The 23610-nt window shown below is 45.2% G+C and overlaps 2 protein-coding genes and 1 long non-coding RNA gene across 9 annotated transcripts in view; 1 reads left to right on the top strand and 2 right to left on the bottom strand.

Annotated features, from left to right (window-relative positions):
• The window catches only part of bsna (bassoon presynaptic cytomatrix protein a), a 97716-nt gene extending 90837 nt beyond the window's left edge, over nt 1–6879 (bottom strand). For all 3 annotated transcript variants that reach the window (XM_078093684.1, XM_078093700.1, XM_078093689.1), the window contains exon 1: nt 6427–6879. In XM_078093684.1, coding sequence (XP_077949810.1) covers nt 6427–6611 — 185 coding nt within the window. In that variant the 5' untranslated portion in view covers nt 6612–6879. The remainder of the gene's footprint in view (nt 1–6426) is intronic.
• Nucleotides 6880–11948: 5069 nt separating this feature from the next.
• On the bottom strand, nt 11949–22326 carry LOC120829349 (uncharacterized). 2 transcript variants are annotated; one of them, XR_005713661.2, is made up of 3 exons: nt 22190–22326; nt 21698–21754; nt 11949–12002 (listed from the first exon to the last, which is right to left on the bottom strand). It is a non-coding gene; the product is annotated as an uncharacterized LOC120829349 (long non-coding RNA). The 2 variants fall into 2 exon arrangements; XR_013453415.1 differs by lacking the exon at nt 11949–12002 and adding an exon at nt 20426–20565.
• LOC120829301 (helicase ARIP4-like) overlaps nt 12696–23610 on the top strand; it is a 35248-nt gene continuing 24333 nt past the window's right edge. Inside the window, exons 1-4 of one of the 4 annotated variants that reach the window (XM_078093632.1) lie at nt 13102–13212; nt 19579–19699; nt 21642–21778; nt 22314–22459. In XM_078093632.1, the coding sequence (XP_077949758.1) occupies nt 22360–22459 (100 nt within the window). In that variant the 5' untranslated portion in view covers nt 13102–13212; nt 19579–19699; nt 21642–21778; nt 22314–22359. Of the gene's footprint in view, nt 13213–17956; nt 18049–19578; nt 19700–21641; nt 21779–22313; nt 22460–23610 lie in introns of those variants that run through there. The other 3 variants (XM_078093634.1, XM_078093624.1, XM_078093627.1) reach the window with 3 other exon arrangements.

Genomic DNA, 23610 nt, shown 5'->3' with positions numbered 1-23610 from the left:
CCATTTAGAATCATTGCATTTGTGTTCATGAGCAGGTTTCTGCAAAGATGGTAAAGCAGTGAGCAGTAAATCAGGGCAACGTTCCATCACAAGCAAATCGAAATAGGTTGAAACGTATTGACTATTAGGAAATCACGATGGAGGAGGAAAAGGCTGCTGTGAACACACAGGGTTCTGCTGTAGTTTGTATCCCGGGTGGTGCTGCGTCTGAACTTCTCGGCCTCAACGCCCTCACACACGGAGCGTGCACACACATCATATTCAGCCACGGCATCAATTCAGGTAACATTTTCTGTCGGGTGGCGACGGCGTGATGAGAAAGCTCTAGCGTGACCTTCGCAGGTGCAGCGGGGGGAGAAAATGGCAGAGCACAGAATTATATTCTCAGAAAGCCCAACGTAAGTTAGAGGAAACGTATCCAGAGTGCACGGTGTCTCCCACTCATAGTCAGAATAGACCAAACAGCATCGAGTGACCATTTTTGTGTATAACTGTAAATGCCACTTTAATCTTGTTCAGCCGATGTGCTTAATGTCATTTTTTAATGAGGTTAGAAAAAGCTTTTTCGTTTGGAAATTAGAAAATGTCTTCAGCCTCTATTCTAGTAGGCTTTGCATTGGCTTCTTCACCCTCGGGGGTAAAGTCCATGCTCATCCAGGGATTGCCGGACAATTTACAACATATTTCCTTTGCGACTGCATTAGTTTCTGAGCTCTTGGTAAAAGTATCCAACAAGATAATCCATTATCTACCAGTGTCTTCCCTCTGATTCCACAGATTTAATCTCTGGTCCCGCTCAGACAGCCCTAACGTTTGGGCTATTTCTGGGTTTCACTCATAAGCTCCAGCGACAGCATCTATTTGCTGAAAACCAATAATGTCTTGGGCTGCGCTATTGTGCTTATTGCCATCTTATCTCCCGATGCAGCCGCCCAAACATATTTTGTATTTGTAGGCTCCTGAAGACATGTCCTGCTGATAACAGGCTGTGTAAATATATTGAGAGCCTCTCTCTGTCTCTCGCCTCCTCAGTGTCGCACAATCGCCCACACACACAATTCATAAAAATCTTACTTTTCCAACTCACACACTAACAAGCCCAAAGAGAGAGAAAGACGTTCTGGCTTTGTTTTTTCGTTTCGCAAGCGCCCTCAAACACATCCACGTGAATTAACTTTTGGGAGGGGGAGGTCAGGTCGGCGAACCTCCAAGGGACTAAAGATGGTGACTAAGGACTCGCTCACTGCCTCTCCGGGTAAGTCACACAGTCAACCAACAATTGCAGCCTGGGTCAGTGGTTTCCAACTGTATGGTCTGAGATTACCTACCAAATTAACAGGAACACAACATGCTTTTGCGTTTTCTTTCAGAAACCTTGTGTGGTTTGTGGTCTCTGTGTGTATTTTCATCAACACTCTGACGTCTAAGATTTGGTTGCTAAATAACCACCTCTGTCAACATAGAAAAAAATAACTTCAATCTCATGTCATCATGTTAAATTCAGGAAATTAACACCATGTTTTCTACATCCAACATATCTTGACCTCAGAAGGTTAAATTCACATTGAGGAACCCTTTTTTCCTGCAGTGGTTAGAAATAATACCCATCTTAACCAACGTTGATGATTACCATAAAATCAAATAGATATATGACATATTTTACTTGCCAAGAAGGACAAATTACACAACACGTCCACACAAATGCGTTCACTACTCGATTGGTTCTAAGCAGGCCTGATGCGTTCTTCCCTGGTTTGCCACACTCCTATCACGTATCTCGTCCTCTTCCTGTTTACACCGTCACGCTCATACCCAGTGTTAATGGTCACGTGTGGACGGAGAGTATTTGTGTGGATGCAGAGTGTCAGTTCAAACTCTTCTCCAGCAGCAGGCAGCTGTCTCCAGTAAACAACCTTTGTCAAACAAACTGTACACTACCTGCTCAGCGGCATGCGAAAGCATCGAGCAGTTAAAAAGATACGTTTTCCTTTTAGGGGTCGGTGAACCAAATCAGAGGGAATATTGGACTTGCACAATAGGAAATACTTTTTATACTATTTGTGATTAGGAGCGCTACTACGCTTGGATGTAGGAAGGAACAGACCGTCTCTACGAGCTACAGACTGGCATTTGTCCGACATCTCTCATTTTCAACCTTGCCATCAAATATCATCAACAAAAAGGCTAAAGGACGGACGGTAACCAGTCCAGTCAGCAGATCAGAGACCACGTCGTAACAGCGCTCATTCCTCTGCTGATGTGAGAATAATCACGTCACTCTGAGCGGGAGCGTCAGCAGAAAAAGCTTCAAGAACAAAGCCAGCCAGCGCTGTACATTCGCAATGAACCAGCAGTGACGGGCTGCTGCTTTTCTGCAAAAGGCGGAAAAAGTAATATACAATGCCTATGAAAGATATTCACTTGGATGTTTCACCCTTTTGTTGCTTTTCCTACACGAGTCTGTGTGGATATGGTTGTTGTCTTACTGGAAAATACATCAGATTGTCCTCCGGGATTTGCCAATATCTTTCTGCATTCACGTTCCCCTCTACAGGGCTGCTGCTGAGAAGCATCCCAGAGCACAAAGCGCTCCACGGAGGAGATGCTGTGTTTGAGGTGATGTGCTGTGGTTGCCGTTTGCCAAACACAGCGTCTAGTCTGATGGCCGAAAAGCTACATTTTTTTTGTCTAATCAGACCAAATAACCTTCTTCCAATTGACCTTGGAGTCGCCCACATGCCTTTATAAGCTACTCTCCCATCCAGCTTTGACTGGTGAAGAACCAGTGCATCGGTTGTTTTCCCATCCGAGCCCCTGAAACTCCTTCACAGTAGTCCGAGCTGCCTTGGTGGCCATCATCATCATCATCATCATCATCATCGGTCTTCTTGCCCAGATGCTCAGTGTGTGAGGACAGCCTGCTCTAGGCAGATTTAAACAAGTGACACACTCCTTCCATGTCTTAATGATGGATTTAACTGATGTAACGGATGTGCAGTGAGTTGGAAACCTTTTTGCAGTAATTTCTTGACTTTTCAATGATCTTTTCTTTGAGTCGCTTGCAGTGTTATTTTCTCTTCATGTTGCATTGCAGCAGGAATACTGATGAGCCACGGACTGGATCTCACAGACAAAGGTGTTTTTATAAGACAACCTGCTGACACACATGATCTGCACTTGTGATCTCCATTTCACTATTTGTGACATTGTCGAGTCAGATCAATCACTTTAAAAATGGTGAATATAACACTATTAACATGCATTTTATACTATACATTTACAGTTAGAAAATCAGTTTCACTTTTTATGCAAATTATTGTCAAAATGACAAATTATACAAAATGTATAAAAGCATCAAAAGACCAAAGACATCAACGCGGGCCAAATCATTTTTATAGGCGTTGTAAAAAAAAACATACACGTGCACACAAAGACACTTCTCACATGCGTTTCTTGCTGGAAAATGAAAACTGCTCTCAGTCGTGTAACATGTCGTAGACAGAACAAGATCCAGCAGCAAACTCAATTTTCACTCCGTTTCTCTCTTAAAAACGCACACTTTCCCTCCTACGCGGGTGATCTCTCTTTGTCACTAACACGCAGCTTGATAAGCGTGTTCACTGCATAAATCGCAATGACTGCAGACTGTTTCAAGTCGAGCCGCTCTTCACAGTTACTGATCACGTACACAATTGTGTGTATGTAACACACACACACACACACACACACACACACAAACACAAATGTACACCCAGCCCAGCGTATAGTGACAAATAGGTCTTCTACATGGCGTGAGTGGAGCCAGATGTAAACTGATCATGTGACGCTACAGAGAGGAGTCAGTCCTTCATGTGTATTGACCGAGTTTTCTGTTTCAGGTTTCCTCTGTTCTCCATCTTTCAATTGCTCTCAAATTTCAATACGCTCTATTTGCAGAGCATTTTTTTAATTAAATAATGTATTACAACTGATGTTTAATGGTGTGCTAAAAGAAAAGGTTGAGTTTTACAAAAAGCAATAATTTGTGACTGGGTTGAAATCTGATTTATTGACCTGGCAATGTGGTGTGGCCGTGTTTTTATTACTGGCGGTTCCTGTCATGATCCCGCATTTGAAGTGGCAGTTTTATACACATTTTGATCTACCCATCCCTCCCTCCTGTGTCCCTTCAGGTTTTCCCTCATTGTATGCTACACATGATCAATTTCCACAATTTCCTTCTACACCCCCTTCAGCGCTCTCTCTCTCGCTCTCTCTCTCTCTCTCTCTCGCCTCTCTCTCTCGCGCGCTACCCTATATACCATTATGGTTGTATCTCATTGTAAAGGCGAGTCATTTATACGCTGCAGGGTATTGGTTGAGGAGGAGGCGGGAACGGAGGGAGAGAGATGGAGGGGGAGGGACCCTCCAAGAAGGAGGGAATGTACAGTAAAGAAGAGACACGACACGACCTGTTTCAGTAAATGTACATACATTTACGTTCAAGGTGACAAAGCTTTCATGGCCGTGATAATAATGACATGAGCACAAGAGGCAGTGAGGTGAGTGAACCCCAACAAAGTGTTTTTTTTAAACCCAGAGAGAGAGAGAGAGAGAGAGAGAGGCAGGACTGCGGGAGTACGGGATTGTGCAGCCATTGAGTGAAAGGGATAGAAAACAAGCAAGAGATGGAGGAAGGATAAGAAGAAAGGAAGACTGAAGGGAGGGGAATTGAAAGAGAAGGACGTACTGTCTCCTATTTACTGACTATAAGTGTGGACAGGATATAGAGGGAGACAAAGAGAAGAGGGGAGAAGGAAAGGAGAGTAGCAAAGCAGACGAGTGTGCAGGGGAGATTTAGAGCGAGAGGGCGATGGGAGCAAGGCAGTCAGGCAGAGCGTGAGAGGGAGGGAGTGTGAGAGTGTGCATGTGTAAGTGTAAGTGAGAGGGGCGGGGGTGAGCAAACACGCTCTGCACGTGAGTCAATCTGTTCACATGGCCTTATCTTACGGCGTTATAAATACTTCACGTGAGACACTTCATGCCGCGGAGAAGAAAAAAAAACCTCGCCTTTTATTTGGAATGGTTCCGAAATGCGGACGCCGACGTTGAGGTTTGAAGTTGCAGGAGGGCGGCGACCTGCAGATGAGGTGCATCTTATATGGAACAACTGATAAGCAGCCAAAAAATGAGATCACTGATTCCCCTAAAGCGAGTAATGCAGGAATAATGCATTTTCAGCCCTGTTGTTGTTCATCGGAAGCGAGCTGAAACTGTCATCTGCTCTCTGAGTCTCAGTGTTACATAATGATGGATTGGCCTGCGCTGCTCGGCTCTTCTCTCCTACTGAGGCAGGAATCAAACCTGGGTGTTGTCCTAAATATAACCAGCACACGCGCACACACACGTATGTTTGAATAGGCCAGCTGTAGCCATACTCTGGTGTTTTTTTCTTCTTCTACATAACGTCAAACTGATTACGTGTCTCTGTCCAGCAGCCTGGGGGCAGAGTTTATGGATGAGCGGATACAGTAAAGCGGGATTTCCTGGACTCCTGTGGCACAGAACTAGATTGGAGCATCTGTGTTAGTTGAGCGAAGAGGTGAGAGTCTTTTAAAACAAGGAGCCCTGTAGACCTTTGATATACGTATAGGCTGTGTGGTATGACCCACTGTGCACGGGAAGGGGACACATGTAGTACGACTTTAATATCATGGCTTTACATGTAACGTGGCACTGCAGGGTTGGGGTTGGTCTAAGGTACGGGGCGTTATGTCGGTGAGCACCACCCGTCTGTCGCTTCGCTGGTGGGGGACTGCACGCATTCACTACACACGCGCGCACACATCGCCAGGCAAACCCCTTAACGTGCACGCACACGTACACATTCCGCACAACCCGCTCGCCCATGCGGAAACAAACGGGTCCTCCAGCACATACCGCCGTTTGCGTAAAATTAAAGAAAACCCGATATGTGTGGGGGGTTTTTTCCTGTGACTGTCCGGGAAGACGCGTCCCGTTCGACAGAAACACGCCAAAGCCCAGGCAGAGGAGGGAGGAAATACTATTAGGGCACATGACTCCGCGCCATGAAAACCACGATCTGAGACCAGCAAACAGACGTGGACGTTCGCCGACGATACCCGATAACCCGGACCGCGGAACCCAGGTGCACGGCGGTGACATGCAATGTCAAGCCTATTTAAGGGAACACGTTGGGGGGGGACGAGCCGTGCAGCTGGTTCAGCACCGCGGACAGCTCTCCTCTCCTGTTAACGAGAGGGAGGGACATAATGTGTGGCACTGTCCCTCCAAACATCGGAACCAAATGACACCCAGTCTCTTGTCCATCGTGTCCAAAAAAAAATACACACACATACCCGGAAGCCCTTCACCCAGCCGCATTCACGGTCTGCACTCGAAACCTCCACTAACGCTGCTCCCTACCTCATTCCCATCCCGGGGCCTCCGATGCCCATCCCTCCCCCGGCAGCGATTCCGTTGACCGGCTTCATGTGCTGTCCTGCCCCCGGTGCTGTCGCGGGTCCTCCAGGCATAACCGGCCCCATCATCCCGGCTGCTCCCGGGTCGCCGGGCTGCCCGCCGCCCTCCATGCTCGCTTCGTTCCCCATCTCGGGCTCGTCTCCGGAGACGGGAGGGAGGCGGAGAGAGGCAGTAGGTCAAACCGGCGGCGTCGCTTTCTATGTCACTATGTTGTCTTTTGTGATATAACCATAAAAGAATGAATGGAAGAGGGGAGCCAAAACCCGGAGAGTGAACTCAGCGCTGCTCCTCCATCGCCGCCATCATCATCATCAGGACCAGTGGACTGCTTCCTGACGTTGTGACGGGAGCGCGCCGCGCGGCCACGGTCCATGTAGAGGGAGGAAATGAAAGCGCGAGAGAAACCGAGATTCGATTAAATCAAAGTTAAATGAGCCCCGTGCGCAAATTTGGGTCGCAGCAGCAGAACGATTGGGATGTAACGAGCAACATAGATACAAATTAAGAGGGTTTACTTTGAACTGCAGGTGGTCGTCACCCAAGGGCTATGATCAAAACATGAAAGACAACTCAGGTATCAGGTACATTTTTTATTGGTGTATACCTGAACATTACCATTTACTATTTTGTATTTTTTGCTGCAGCGTCTTTCAGCTGCATGGAGTCATTTAAAAAGGGTAAACTGTATTTCTCTCCTGAATAATTAAATAAAGTTCAACCATGTTTCCAGTCAGCCATAAAACAAATAGATCTTAGGTTAAAAATGTCTATTTACAGACTGGAATTATATGACCTTTCAGCTGCATGCACGATGTGAAAATGTACATTTGCCTTCAGAGTTAAGTCGATTTGCCAAGACACGACCGCTCTGATGAAATCACTGCATTTAGAAACGGCTCCTTGAAGAGCAAAATTGCGCAACCACAGACGCGGGCGCGCGCTCCCCGGCCGTCGACGCAGCTGACGCCGTGGAGACGGGAGGCGGGGACCGGGGGAGGAAGGGTAGCGCGCGACCGTGGCTGTACGTGCGCGTTCACGTTGTGCTTTTTCACGCGAAGAAGGGACATGAGGAGCGTCGTGAACCTGCCGAGGCGTCACGTTCAACTGCACAGGAGCATCACGTGTCAAAAAACACTCACATCTAGTGAGCACCACCACATGTAGCGACCACCACCATCACCACCACATGTAGTGACCTCCACCATGGACACCACATGTAGTGACCTCCACCATGACCACCACATGTAGTGACCACCACCATCACCATATGTAGTGACCTCCACCATGACCACCACATGTAGTGACCACCACCACCACATGTAGCGACCACCACCATCACCACATGTAGTGACCTCCACCATGACCACCACATGTAGTGACCACCACCATCACCACCACATGTAGTGACCACCACATGTAGCGACCACACATAGCGACCACCACCACCACATGTAGCGACCACCACCATCACCACCAAATATAGCGACCACCACCATCACCACCACATATAGCGACCACCACCATCACCACCGCATATAGCGACCACCACCACCACATGTAGCGACCACCATCATCACCACCACATATAGCGACCACCACCATCACCACCCCATATAGCGACCACCACCACCACATAGAGCGACCACCACATGTAGCGACCACCACCATCACCACCACATATAGCGACCACCACCATCACCACCCCATATAGCGACCACCACCACCACATGTAGCGACCACCACCATCACCACCACATATAGCGACCACCACCATCACCACCACATATAGCGACCACCACCATCACCACCACATATAGCGAGCACCATATGTAGCGACCACACCACCACATGTAGCGAGCACCACATGTAGCGACCACACCACCACATGTAGCGAGCACCACATGTAGCGACCACACCACCACATGTAGCGAGCACCACATGTAGCGACCACACCACCACATGTAGCGACCACCACCACCACATGTAGCGACCACCACCATAATCCAGAATGACTTTCTCTTGACAGTGGACGATAGTGCTCAGGAACTTGTTCAGGAATATGTTAATTTGCCGCTAGCTTAGTATAAGTTATGTTAATTATTATCAATTCAATTATGTCCTGAAAGAACTTAATAATCGGAAAGAAATCTTGGAAATTATTATTTTTCTAAACTTTTGAAACAACAACAGTTTGCTACATGATTGCCCATCATAGCTTATTTAGTGAGTTATATGCAAAATAAAAATAATAATTAGTTGAAGGTAATTTTTTTATAAAAATGTTTCTGATATTCAGAATAATATGTCAAAAGTGTGCTGAAATATTGAAATGTGAATTTTTTAAATTTAGGCCAATATCCAATAAAGACGTGATTATCCTTTTTTCATTTGACATGCCTCAAGTACCAATATCCGTTAGAGCAGCTGCAACAACCACAACAGCTGTATTAACACCAACAGTAGAAAACTATTTTACTGTAACAAAACATATTTAAGGAAAAGGTAGAGTTTGAGAAAAAACAAAGCATCAAGAGGGCATTAAATCCTTACATCAATAACAACAGAGTCGTCAGATAACAGCCTCCAAGCAGCGCTGCACCCGCTCAGCCACTGGGAAAAGGTCCACTCTCTGTTCCAATGCCAAGTGTTCTCTCTGAGGCCAGACTATAGAGATGAATAAATCCTGACAGCTAACTTCCACGCTGCATGTATACTGTGTCTTTCTCTGCGGAGACAAAGAGACAGTGCCGCTGCATTGACAAAAGATAGATGGAGAGAAACGCAATTCTCCTCCAAAGATTCAGCTGTCACAATTTACAAATAATGCCAGTAGTCTTTTTTTCAGAATGTTGTTTCTCCTTGGTGTTACTGTTGGCAAAGAAAACTACGAACAGACCTGGCCTGTAACATGCAACAATTCACTTTTAAAAGAACAAAGGAAAAATACAATTCGTTTTCACCATTAACAACTTGGTTGTGCCAGGAACAAAAAATAAATAAAAAAATAACAATCATTATTTTTTGAACCACCAGCACCTTTTACAACTCAGGGCTTCCAGGAAATGTCCACCTACAAACTTGTGACTGTAGATCACAGCCCAAAGTGAAGCAGAAGCAACATGACACATTAAACATAAAACACAGAGCCACGGGGCACACAACAGAGCAGCAGCAGGCCAGATGTTACACAACAGTGAATGTGGAGCCATATGCAGTCTATATCGGTAAATATATAATGCCCTGTTGAAGCTGTGGCAGGTTTGAAAAAAGCAGCAAATGGACAAAAACATAATTCTGTAGACACAGAAGAGAGAGAATAAAGCCTTCCCCAACTGAGACATAAGTGGGTAAACTGGAAGTGAGCATTCAGGGAAACATGCCATGCTTATAGTTTTGGTGTCTGAGGGAACAATCAGGAGCCATTTTTCATTCTGTCTGCTGAAGAAACGGCGATCTGTGCATTATGTCCGGTCAATGTATTCATGCTTGTACTTTAGGAATTATGTGATAATTATATATAACTTTTAGAGTTGATTTGGATAACTTTAGAATAATATGTTTCTACACATCTGGCAGGAAAAGAGACGTCGTTAACATTCATGGGTGATTTTAACATCAATTGGGAGGACAAATTGTCTAGAGAGAATTCTGGAGAGAATCCTAAACTGATAACTGATGACTTTGACCGTGTGCATTTGGTCAGTGTCAAGAATAAAAACAATCCTCAAGGACCCAAATTGATTTTATATTTAGTATTAGGCCAGAGAGAGTTTTTGCAGCATAGTATTGCTTTTAGTCCGTGTCCCTGTTTTAACAAAGTCATACCTCATTTTATTTATCTTTGTGTGTATTGACTTTGAGAGCATCTGTGTTGCATGTATTGTTTGTAGTTTTATTCTCTCTTTTTTCATTGTTTGTGTACGCACAGTAAAGCGTCAATATTGTTTAACATTTTCAAAATGTAATCTTATCTTATTTAGGTTTATTTTTAAACATCGGTCACTTGTAATGCAAGCTTTTTGAATTTAATATCTTATTCATTGGGATACCTCGCTCTGATTGGTTCACACAGTCATTTGGTCCCTGTGGCAGATGCCTGCCAGTTGACTATAGTAAGCAAAAGACACTTTTTGCCCCCTGGAGGCCATAAAATAACTACCAACATTTGTCATCTCTACAGTACCCGACTGTAATGGCAGGGCTCCAAACGGCCTCTTTTCAACCTGCTATCATCAAGTGGTTGATGAAATGTGGACATCAACGTTTCTCATTCGGCGAACAGTTTCTTGGTCCAGCAGTGAGTCGCGGGAGGCCGCTCGGGGAACCTGCAACACCACAATCGATCTCCTTGACAGACGGGCTCATTGGCGTGAATACTTAACGAGATTACAGTCAAATGAAGCAAGATGCCAGCGCTTCACCTCACTCCAAAGCAGCAATAGAACTGTGCCTTTATCAGTTTGAAGAATTACACCTGTATTCACCCTGAGGCCACATGTCAAAATTGCTGCTTTTTGCTCTCTCCTTAATTGAGTAGTTAAAGGAAAATTCAGCACATACTCAAGACCATCTTCTATTATGTATATCTGGGAGCAGTTGTTAGCTTGTTTCCAGTCACGTAAGATGAAGAAACTAACGGCTGCCGAATAGGAAATAATTTTCTCTGGGAGAGAAAAAAAAGAGTGAGAGTAAAGGATAGATGCACCGTGAGAGCTCCTGTGGTTTGGTGCTGTTGTGGACTGCAGTGCTTTCAGAGAGATTGCTGTTGATCGATGTGTCTCATAAGGAGAGGAGAGCCGCCATAATGGGCCAACACCATCAAAACACATTCTATGTTCTCCATAAACAGAATTTCTTCACATTAATCTTGTTTAGCCGGAGCCTGTGGTCATTGTTGTCCCGCAGATAAACATAGCAATTGTGCATTTTAGGATAAACACAAGAAATACACTATTTTACAGAATGGCTTTAGGTGTATTGGTTGTCAAGGACAAAGGCAATGCTCAGATTATCATGTGTATTTTATTAGATTTAGATTTGTTTTTCAGCCGAAGAGGAAATGCATAAATGCACAATTTTGTCAGAATTAAAATCGAGCTGTCCACGTGATGCAGCACACAGCTACTGACATCAATGAGATAATGCATTAAAGAGGATATCCACTTTGTTAGGTGTTCTACCAGTTAATGGGGCTGTCTGGCATGTCTGCCAACCCCCAAAACGCTTGGAAAAAACAACTTGCACGTTTTTTAATGATTCCTGTAATGAATTAATACTAATTAAAACAACTTGTTTGGGGGATTCTCTCTATTGCCTCCCAGGCTTAGAAGGCAGCAGAACAAAACGCGCCACACGATACCAACATTTCATCGGTGGATGACTGTAAACAGAAGGCGTTATCACACATCGGTAGGGGATACAGTGGATTATTTTCATATATGAAGAGCATGTCCCGGCTGGAATTGGGAAAAAGCTGCAGAAACATCCCCAAGTTGTGGAATTGGAACTTTCGCAAGTATCTGCAGGATAAAAGGAAAATCCAAAATCAGCGATATTGACTATAATAATCAAATGAATAATTGGAATCAAACAATAATTACATTTCTTTAACAGTTCAGTGGACAAATGTTTCTTTATTTTAATCATTTGTTTTTTTTACATTCCACGTCGGTCCTGTAAAGGTGCATTACCAAAACCTTCTCACACCTCTGTTTAAATTGCATAATCCCGTTATGTGAAGCGCTGTTGACTGTTGGCCAATAGAGGGCACTGTATGGATGTGAGAAAGAGAAATGTGGTGCAGGACAAAAGACAAAGCATGAAGAATGCTGCAGGAATGCTGTCTTCATCGGCCCACCTGCCGAGCGGATTCACAACATTAGTATTAGTGGAACCTGTAACATAAAATACATTCATGCACACAAGCCGGTTCACTCGGATGAAAGACAAGGATCGGTTGTGGAGACCGAATCACAGACGCGTTTGGCGAGAGCAGCTCTCCCGCATGAGAAGGTTTGTGGAAGTTATCAAACTCCTCGTGGAACAATAAAAGCGAGAGCTGAGAAGTAAACTAACATGAGAGGAGAAAGTATCGATGCTTCAGTGTTTACACACCCAGACAGGGCGCAGCGTACAGTGGAAGTAATCGGGGTGTGTGTGTGTGTGTGTGTGTGTGTGTGTGTGTGTGTGTGTGTGTGTGCGTGTGTGTGTAGAGCCTTTCATTCAAATCTGAATTGGCACAATAAATTATACATCTATTTCAATCCCTTTTCTGTCAATAAAGCAAGGGCAGTGGAAAACACACACTCAAAACGACAAATTAACTGTGTATCACAGTGTAACATAACCATCCATCATTATTGCAATTACACAAAATATAGACCCACACAATAGAACCAAAGCTGCACTGTAAGTTATCAAAGACGCGTGACCGCCAACCGGCTGCGTCCCCGCAGCCTTCGTGCGTTAAATAACCCCGAACATTTGGATACGCGTGCACTTCCGGAACTTTCGTAATCGCTTTCTTGTGCAGAGCGCTGCAGCGCACGCGGGGGGACCGAGCTGCTTCTGCTTCTTCTTCTTCTTCTTCTTCTTCTTCTTCTTCTTCTTCTTCAGGGGAGAAACTGATGAATGAGGGGAACGCGGCCGAGCGCTGCCCCGCACCTCACTACCGCAGATTCGAGCCGTTTCGCCCGGGAGGGACACGCCGAAGACGCCGGGGCACGAAAGGTGAGACACACACACGCATACGCGTGGATTCGTGCCCGCATGGAAATGTTTTTTTTCTTCTCTCTGTTCAAGCCTCTTTTATTTGTTCTTCTTCTTCTTCTTCTTCTTCTCTTTTGTTTTGTTTTGCTCCATTAGCATTTTGCATGGCGTCAATTAGGCTGCAGACAATAGAGGAGCAGCGGTCCCTTCCGCCTGCACCCGCTGCTGCTTTCACCGTGTTATGAAACCACCCAGCACGCCTTTAAAAAAAACATAACAAATAAATGAAATTGAAAAGAAATTCGTCCTCGGAACGAGCCGTGGGGATCGAGCAGCTGACTCATCTGCTGTGATGAATGAGCGCCTATGTGTGTTAGGTAACGCCGCCTTTGCTAACAGGCTGCACGGGCAAAACGTGGAAGTGTTTTATGTACAGTGTTGTATAAATACACGCTCAAATGTCAAGTTAGGCGCTTCAGGGAACCGCTTGTGGGAGAAACCGACGCGTGGAGCTCGAAGGGTTCCGCTGTGGCCCGAGAGGGGGGTCAGGCGGGTTAAAGAGCCGACGGAGGGACTCCGGGTGTTTCGGTTTATCCAGCGACCGTGTTACCTGGTGACGTCCAGCCGGACGCGTCTGTTTGTGTCACTGTGACGACAGCGGTTTAAAAAAAAAAAAGGAGGACATTCTTTTTTGTCCTCAAGAATGCTAAGAAATGGACAGTTCTTTCTTTTCTTATGACCACCATTAAACCCCTTTTATTTATTTTTATATATATATATATATATATATATGACTTTTCAGAACTGTCATTTACTAAAGGGTAGTCCTATAGGGTCCTTACAGCTTCTTTCCCCCACACACCTCCAATTTCCCATACGCATTCAATGAATTTTAAATATTTAATCAAAGGGTGGTTCTGCCTAACCCCCTAAGCTGATTTTACAGTGTCATCCATCCATCTGCAAACCGCCTGTCCTGCACTCGCGGGGGGGCTGGAGTCCATCCCAGTTTTACAGTGTCATTTACATTCCAAAATAGTGATTTAGAGAATTCTCTCAGACTAAACCACGCAGGTAGTTTCTGTATTCTCCCCCTGCGATCCTTGTATGTACGTCAGTGAATCGCATGCCCAGGAGAAAGGTGTGAGCTCGTCACATACAGGAGGAGAGTGTGATGCTGAGAAAAAAAATGAGTTGTGCCCTTTATAACGCGTGTCTTCCAGTCGCAGCCGGTTCTGGTCCATGTGAGGTCAGTGTGATTGTTCCAGTGGGTGTTGGGCAGCTCCAGACGGAGGCCCTTTTGTTTCATTTGAAGGGATCTGCAAAAAAAACATGTATGTTTGTTACTGTGGTTTCATTTCTGTTAAATTGTCCAGCTCCAAAGGAAGCGCATCATCTGTTGTCGTTGGCCACGTGTTTCTTCTAAAGCGCATTTGTTGGTGTTGTTTTCCTTGAACTGGCTGTCATTGGTGAAGCTGCATCACATAATAAATTGCTTTACAAGTCCTCTTTTGGAGGGAATCTTTGTAACGCTGAGGAGGCAGTTTGGTTCCATGTCACAACGTGTATCAGTCAACGTTCTAATAGTCTGAATCTCAGGCTTTTCCGTCCGCCTTCACTGTCCGTGGGACTGTCCTTTTTTTAATCTGACCTTGGATCATGTATCCAGAGAACCATTTCAGCCCGATGCAACTTTAGCTGATGAAGCAATCCCTCTTTGCCTTCGGAATGTGTTCATTGTGTGTGTGCTTGCTTCAGTGAAGGTCGGTCTGTCTTTGAAAACATCTCAACCGTATTAGCTGTTTGTCAAATATAACATTTCAAAAAAATGTATGTGGACGCAGACATGGGTGTTGGTGGGAAAGTCACGGTCCAGTTTAGACCCATATTTTCTCTTATTATCCTGACCGGATGATCCAGGGGTGACAGTGTCTCTGTGCCACCCCCGCGGAGCAGAGAGCGAGGGAGGAATGCAGGCCGGCTGAGGCTCCGACCTCGGCTGCCTCTCATGTTTTAGTCATTCTTAGAAACCCGATGGAGGGAGCGATGGGGCGCTGCGTGTGTGACCAGCAAATACGTCACTGGTTCGCTCACCGTGAATCTTTAACGGCAGAGAAATGTGTATGCGTGGTCAGCAATTTCTAGTTGTCAAGGGAGGCGGCAAGTTTGGGGGGGAAAAGGAGTAGATGCAGCAAGGGGCCTGTGCCGGGCTTCCAGCATCCAACCCGCCCCACGTTATACAAATTATTTCAAAATGCGTACGACCGCAGATGCAATATTAGGCAAGTTGACTGAAGGCGTGATCGCAGCAGGAGCTGCCACAAGATCTATCTCTATCAGGTTGTTGTTGCAAAAAATGCAGAGTAAATTGAGTTTTCATGGTTGAGTAATGATTAGGAAAAAAAAAAGTACACACGCTACGATAAAAGGGAATAGTGGATCTAATCTCCGCTTGAATCTTCCTGCCTGCAGCAGCTCAGACTACACACAAGCTCCTTTTTAAACCCACCAGTGCAAAAGTTCCCGGGTTCCTCCAACAACAACCTGATGACACACAAAGAAGAACAAAGTCAGTGACCGGTGGATGCGTGGCGAGACGCCACTGCTTCTACGTCCGACTCGGACAGCACCTCCGCTCTGCCCGTCCGTCCGGACGATGGCTCCTCCCCGCCGTGTCCCCGCCAAGCCTGCGTGGGCTCTCTATGGTAAATCACAGAGCATATGGGTGCCTGTTTTTTCCTCAACTGTTTTTTTCCTTTTATGGAAAGATTCTACAAAGCCGGTGTTGTGGAATTCCCCACGAACTGCGTGCTGATTAACTCCCTTCAGGGCCTCACCCTGCAGGGAGTATCCAAACGTTTCTCTCTCAAGTCGTGAGCGCTCGTAAATTCTTCTACGACGGCAGAGTTTTTTTTTATTGAAGGATGCTCGTTTAGATGTACTTCTATCTTTGAGAGCAAATCGAGTTACGACTTGGGAAGATGTCTTTTTTTCACGACTCTAAATTGTAATTACATCCTTCACGTTCCTTACTGTGGAACACTCCTTGATCCTTTTAAGGGTCATGTTGTCCCTCGGTTTTCATCATTTCTATGTCTTATTCCTTCATTTTGGTACAGCGGGAAATGCTACAAGGCCCGTGAGGCCAAGCCAGCGCTGCTATGGACAATGAGTCACACAAATGTGCCATTTTAATGTCAGGAATTCAGAATGAACCAAAACACCTCACTCTCACTTACTTCTACCAAGTATCCTCTAAATTGACTGTTTTCCTGATTTGTCACATAATATAAATATTAAAAAGGGACAGAGTTTGCATCACATTTGCTCTGAGATGATGTCTTGACATTTACTTTGACCACCAGTCCAAAAGAGATTCAATTTGCTGGAACCAGCGATTGTTTGTTTGGCATTTCTGTGTGAAAAATGACTGAAAGCATTGATTGATTATCCCGACCGGTCCGTACCGTGTGTCCTGATTTACAGCAGTTGTTTAATGTGCTGATTGGTAACTTACAATAAGAGACTCTCTCTCTCCTCGTGTGGGTCCAACCGGTCCATCGGTTATTGTGGACATTAGTCATTAGTTGACCAGTATCCAAGGCTGCACCCCGTGCTCGTCTGTTATCTTGTTTATATTCATGCGCGCGACATGTTTGCCCCAGTTCAAAAATAGCAGCGTGTGTTTTGAGGGTCACACGTTTGCGACCTCGAAGGAGAGCAAACAGAGGTGTTTATCTCTGCAAAGTCGGGAAAACAGACTCCTAGAGGTGCAAACTTTATCGTCTTCATACAGTTCCTGTAAAGAAAGGAATTGAGTATTATTATTAACAAAACTTGCTTCCCCTTGAGTCGGTCAGATAAATGCTGAGTCACAGTGAAGTCTTTGTTTTGGTCCCTTTTTTAATGATTAAGGTCAAAGTTACAACAAACACACAACAACGAGGAAGCTAATAGTTTAGCAACTGTTGGTTTTGCACGGTAGAGCGTCAAGACTAAAAGAACTGCATTTTATTCTTGTTTTCATTATCAATTAATATGCGGTTTGGCCTATACAGTAGTTCTAAAAATAAATACAAATAATACGAAACCGACAGATCAGCGTTGGGCCCGGTATTCTTTAAATAAACCATTCCCAACTAAATGTGAGATAATTTTTCTATAGATCCACTCATTGACTTCCGTTTCTGGACAATCTGCAATTCTATAAAGACAAAGGGGCGATCGTTAGGTTCCTTTTTAAATGACACATTTAGCTTACTTTGGTTCAGTGATGCCTACCTTTGACAATCTATTCTACACCATATTTTCACTTGTCTCGGCCGCTGCAGCTCCTTCCCTTTTAGACGTTTAGTGCGCCGCTTGAACCTAAGAGCGTAAACCCTCATAAACAAATGTCTTGCTTGCCCACATGGTTTTGTAAAAGAATCAGTCTCACATCTTGCCGACGAAAAGACATCAATTCCTGATGGAAAAATGATGGTTCGTGTCCTTGAATCTGAATTTATTTTTTTACACTTTCAGTCGTCAAACTAGTTTTAGTTTTGGCTGCAGGCGGAATAAGCCAACAAACCGGTGACTGCGGTTCAGATGGGTTGAGCAGAGAAAACCCTTCCTCGCCCGCGTCCAAATGTGAACCCTGAACGACCCAGATGAACTCTCCTAACTGTCCCTGATTGGCTGGAACGCAGCCAGCAGCATCCAATTAGAGGTCATCTTTGCACAATGAGTTCCGATCCCTCCCTTGCTGCCACTCGACCCCTCTCGGGTTCAACTACGTGATCTCAGGAGCCATCGATTAAGTGCGCGCGCTCCCCCTGGATGCTGCTCCGCTACAAGAGACGAGATCACTGACGGGTGAGGATTCCTCTTTCTTGTTGTTTTTGTTAAATTGTGGTCTGATGCCGGAGGCCAAAAGCAACACAGGCCGGCTGGGATTAGGTATGACACCTTGGTGGGATTAACCAGAGGATTTACCTGTTTAATCCTGCTGATTGATGCGGGTCACCATTGTTTACTGATCATCAGACTCTCTGTGAGGAGACCGACCTTTTGTAAGTGGTTACAGATGAAAGGGAGCAATCTGTGCAAAGAAAAATGTATCTTCAAACCCTTCTGAGGTTTGGGGCGAGCTACAAAGAAAAGCCCTTTGAAAGCCCTCGTGTTCGGTTGCGCTTGTGCCCCTGTGAGTTAGCGTGCACGTCTCTCTGTGCATAATGCATAATATGTGGGGCGGCCTCGGAGCAATGCCTGCTCAAGGACCTGATGTGGTCGTCTGGTGACTCACGCTTTCTCAAAGTCCCTTACACTGCCTGCTGAGTCCTCGCTCACTGCTGGGAGGGATGAGTGGAGAAGTGTGTGTGTGTACACAATGTCCTTGCATCCTGGCATACATCTTGTACAACTTTTGTTCCAGTAAGCTGAACAGTGGCGTTATTAGCCAGATCTTATGTAAGGTAGCTTATGCAAGCAGCTGTCTTCCCATCATTTGTGTCTCTCTCGCTCTCTTTAAGGAGGTGAAGCGGTAATTACACGTTGTGCTTGTGTGTGGGCTCGTCTGCAACGGCCTTTGTTTTGTTTTTTGAACCCTAAGTGGCACAGGACGGCCCCCACTGTCGTCAACCTAAATCCCAAAACAGGGTCTGAAACTAGCCCCCTCTTTTGGGGCGTGGCCGTTAAGGCCATGTGACCGCTTGGAATGGACTGAATGCTTGGCTACCTGCGTTGTCTGGGATGTGATTGACAGCTGTCCCCTCTGCACAGCACGGCGTTCACTGTTTTACGGTTATTAAATATCTAAGGTGTCACGTGTGCTAAACACCCACCCAGTGTGTGAGGAAGCATTAAAGGCAGTAATTCTTTCACAGAGAGGTGGATGAGACGTTGAGACAACAAGTTGATCAATTGAAAAGTGTCATTCGTCATCAATATGGTTGCTTAGCTGCAAGAAAAATGGCAAATTTATACATTTGTGTCTTATTATTATGGAAGGAATCTTGAGCGCTGGCATTTGTACTATTTATTTTTATTAAGGAATCAGTGAAATGTGTTGACAGTCACTGATAATAAACACAAAATTTGTACAAAATGATGACTTGAAAAATCCTGAAACTGTACTATTTGGAGCTTCTGTGTTCTCGTCATTTTGGGAGATTCCACACGTAGATGATCTCTCGCTGGCTACAGTGTTGACCTCAAACTCCGGCAGAAAATAGGACTCTCCTCCCCTCCCCCCCTTTGCTCACGGGGGAGTTGTGTAGGAAACCCGACAGACCAGTCGGCTCCCCTCCCCCTTGCCTCTCTTTACTTCTCCCCTCACCCATCTCCTCCCCTCCCCGGTACTTTTTATATTTTGCACCCATCAGCATCCTGATTCCATATTCACAGAATTCAAATTGCCTCTCACGCTGCCCGGCCAAGGAGGAAGAAATGCTGTCCTCCACAATGCAATGTTGGGAGTCCGATGTCCTTGGAACAGCTCCTTGGCCGCCGTGTCAGGTCATATAAGGTGAGACTTGTAGGTTGTGGGACACAGATGGTTTCCTCTTGTTTATTTATTTCATCAAGATTTAAATTCGCCGAATGTTTTCAATAGAGCTTGAACGTGATTGTGAGGTAGCTGCCGTGAGTTTTGCGGTTTCTCGTTGTACGCCGCGTCAACAATGTCCCGAGAGTATTGCTGAGCTCGGCAAAATTTAACATAAAATGCGTGCGTGCAGCAGGCGCTCCACCCCTTTCCCCCCGACCCGCCACATGCATTACATCTGGTAACCGCGCGCATCTTTTCCTGTGGAACCTCTGTGCTTGTGATGGCAATTTTAATTTCCACTTTGTAAAGGTGACAATGAAAACTACCAGAGGCAATTACAGAATGCAAATACATCGAATAGCTGTCACTGAAAAAATGCCCACCATGAAAAATGGGATTTGGTTTAATGGAATCGTGTTATAAATCGCGAGGCACTTTGAAGTCTGCTTGATTTAATAAGCCGAGACACACGTGTGTTACGTTTGTAAGCTGCTAAATGAGATTTTACGGACACAACGTGACAAACACCTGTACAGAACCGCGCAATGCGCTCCATTGCAACAGTAAACACTCCCCCGCTGAAGCCTCCTCTGAAACCATCTCAAGGATTTATTCACACTTTGCGTGTCATAAATCCAGGCTGTATTTTGTGGCGACTTGCGTACATTATCTGTGTGTTGTTCCCAGTAAACTCTGCTAATAACACGCTGTCCGGCGGAGCTTGCACGTGTTTTGCACGTGCAGGTTTTCTGTGCATCCTAAATGTACTCTGGTGTTCTGGCGCCGTCTGCTTCGACACCAGTACTGTGTCCTGCGGTGACCTCTGGATGACAGCTTTTCCGTGTCTGTAACAAGATCGTTTGACTTTGAATGTCAGCTTTATACATAGTTTGCACAAACATTATGTTCAAAAGTAACGGGGGTGCATATCGGCCCCCCAGGCGACACAGAAGAATCTGTCCAAGAACTGTATGTGCTTGTTCCCGATTTACTGTAGTGCAATAACAGTGTCCCGCTCTCTGATGCATGTGCTCTTTTTGATGAATCAGCAGGGGGGCGACTCTCTGTATGTATTTGTGAAAAAATGTGCAGGCCGACAAGATTACTGCCCGTTTTACCGACGTGTATGAAGACCAAACGCAACAGCAGCGAGCATTTGTTGAAACGCTTTTGAGTTCAAAGGACCTCCGGCAGTCACTGGAACTACAACAACAACAACAACAACAACCACAACTGGCCTCCAGAAAACAAACATTTGTGGTCTACTGACATTAAATGTCACTTTCTTCACTAAATTACTTTTCTACCAATGAATCTTACCTAAATCCTCACACGCTGAAGGTGTTTTCTTTCCATAATCCATGGTGGGAAATAATAATGATGAAGAAAAGAACAGACTTAACGAGGGCAGGATGACTTTGCTCTGTGGTACATTTCCCGGTCTCTCCTGAGAAGCTCCGATAGCAACACACACAGAGGGAGAGTGGCTTCATTCTCACTGTAGACATTGCTCCACCACATCTTTACATAGCTGTGTGTGTGTGTGTGTGTGTGTGTAATTACTTGATGTTTTTGGACACCACAACATCGCAGAAAAAAGTGAGTTCACCAGGTTTCTTTCTTATGCTGTAAAACTGTCCCGTCTGGCCGATAAATCAACCTGCTGTGCAGCGTTATGCAAGGCGAGCTGGCGGGTGATCAGAGTAAACCTTGCTGTGATACTGTGTCTTCTCATCGGAGGGGGGGGTGCACGTATTACTCAAAGCCTTTGGCCAAGCGAGACGACTGAGGTTAATAATTGTGTAGGCCAAGTAGAGTATTTCACCGTAACTCGGGAGGTTTTGTGATTTTTATATCTCACTACTTTTTTGTGTTTGTTCATAACATTTTGGATTAATAGTAATTATGATTGTTGTTGTAGATGACTGAATAGTTCTATAAAACAAAGAAAGAAAGGAGGAAGAAGAGGGTTCTTACCAGATCCCAGCTGATGATGAAGGGCACGGCAGCAGTCTGGTTTCAGATTACGCTCGTCTAACACACAGAAGTAATGCGGAGGTCAGTTTCCTGCTGCTGAGAGAAGGAGTTTCTCTGCGTGCTTCTCTCTGTGGTACATTTCCAAGTTGTTCACCTGCAGGTTGTGCTCTTGGTTCTGTCTCACACAAATTACCTTTTTGTATGCTTAGAACATTTTTTTCCCCGGGAGGATGCACAAATGATATGAGAATAGACTGTAGGACCTTCTTCTAACGTCGGCCGTTAAAGTCTCTTAATGTTTGATTACATTTTCTATGCTTGGTCCATATTTCAATGATGAGATCAAGAAGCAAAGACGAACATATCAGATCTCTCTGTTCCCTTTGTACTGCTAACCGCCTGCAAACAACTAAACTTTTAGTACTTCTCCCACTGCCAAGAATTTGTCTCAAACTAAAATTGTTCAAGCGCCGATGCGTAGTAATTCCTTACCGTTTTCTCCCCATGGACACCGGTGTGCTCACAGGTATCTGTCACAAGGGTTGGGATGAATGTTTTAGTCCTTGTGAGTGTTCTTTTTTTCCTATCCGTTCACACCCACACTTTTTGTTTCTAGGTGCGTAGTGTGGCCATGCTGAGGTAGCAGCAGCCTCCAGGTCAGGATGTCTGCTGAGGAAGAGGAGCCTCTGAACGAGAGGAAGAGGGCAAACGAGATTTGCTACGTTACCGATGAAGACGAGGACAGCGACGAGTGGATACCTGGTGAGTCAAATAGCAAATTACCCACTAACTGCCCAACTCTGTGAGCACTGTCAATAATTGACCTGGAGAGCGTTGATAACGTCCAGGCACACGAGAGCCGACCGACTGCAACGCAAAGGATTGTGGGTAAAAAGAGCTGTTGACGGCTGGCGAGCTTGATGAAACAAACGGAGGGCTGGAGCTACAACTCTTTCGCAGCTTGTGTCTGCTTCCAACAAAGACCCTTTTCTTTTTTCTTGAAGTCATAGAGCTGTTAGAACGTTCCGGCCCGGCGGCTGAGCGGTCGACATGCACGACCAGACTAGTTCTCCTCATCAGCCTCTGACCTGCTGTCCTCCCTCAGGAAACTAAACTCCCTCGTCTCCTCTCACTTCTTCTGGCCAGTTTTTGTTACATAACTCAATGAATCATTGGTTTGATTAGATGCTGAGCTGTGTGTGTGTGTGTGTGTGTGTGTGTGTGTGGTCGGGGGGAATGTGTAAATGTGTCTCTTGCGGTACGTTTTTGTGTGTAGGAGGTAAGATCTCAAGTTTGTTTGGATAACTAAAACGGTGGAAGCCTGCGGTTTTAAGCGTTTTACCTTGTTAGCCTCTAATATGTGCACGATCACAAAGCGTAACTTAAAATCCCACAGTTCAGAAACCTAATGTACCGTAGCGACGTTCCTCCCATTTGCATTTTGGGCTGATGTGTAAAAAAAGTGATCAGGTATTTTAAGTGTCAACTAAATGAAAGACAACTAGTGAGATTAACTGCAGGAGCATCAATTGTCCTTGAATTTAAAATCTTCATTTAAATGCTTTAATGCTTTTACTCCTCCACTCATGCTGCATGTTTGTGAGTCCTGCGGCTTCGCTCTGTGTGAGCTGACCTGGAAAGGGAAGGTGTTTTGTTGTTTGTTGTTCCCTTTTCCCAGAGCGTCACATATCAATCCACCTGTTGGGCAACAGTCTCCGGGCTGTAGCTCCACATTTAGCGTACATACATGAAAAAGCTATTAATCTTCTCATCTTTGTTATATGGTATAATATGCGACAATTTCCTCAAATAGCATTGCACGGACTGATACAAAAAGCATCCCTCTCAATCCCCACCTATGACCGTTTACAAAGGTGTGTGCCTGCTTGTGTCTTTATCCGCCTGTATCTTCT

The sequence above is a fragment of the Gasterosteus aculeatus genome, chromosome 2 (genome assembly GCF_964276395.1).
Source record: "Gasterosteus aculeatus chromosome 2, fGasAcu3.hap1.1, whole genome shotgun sequence".
NCBI classification, from domain to species: domain Eukaryota; kingdom Metazoa; phylum Chordata; class Actinopteri; order Perciformes; family Gasterosteidae; genus Gasterosteus; species Gasterosteus aculeatus.
Note: the sequence above shows the minus strand (reverse complement) of the source record. Positions and strands in the feature narration are given on the sequence as shown.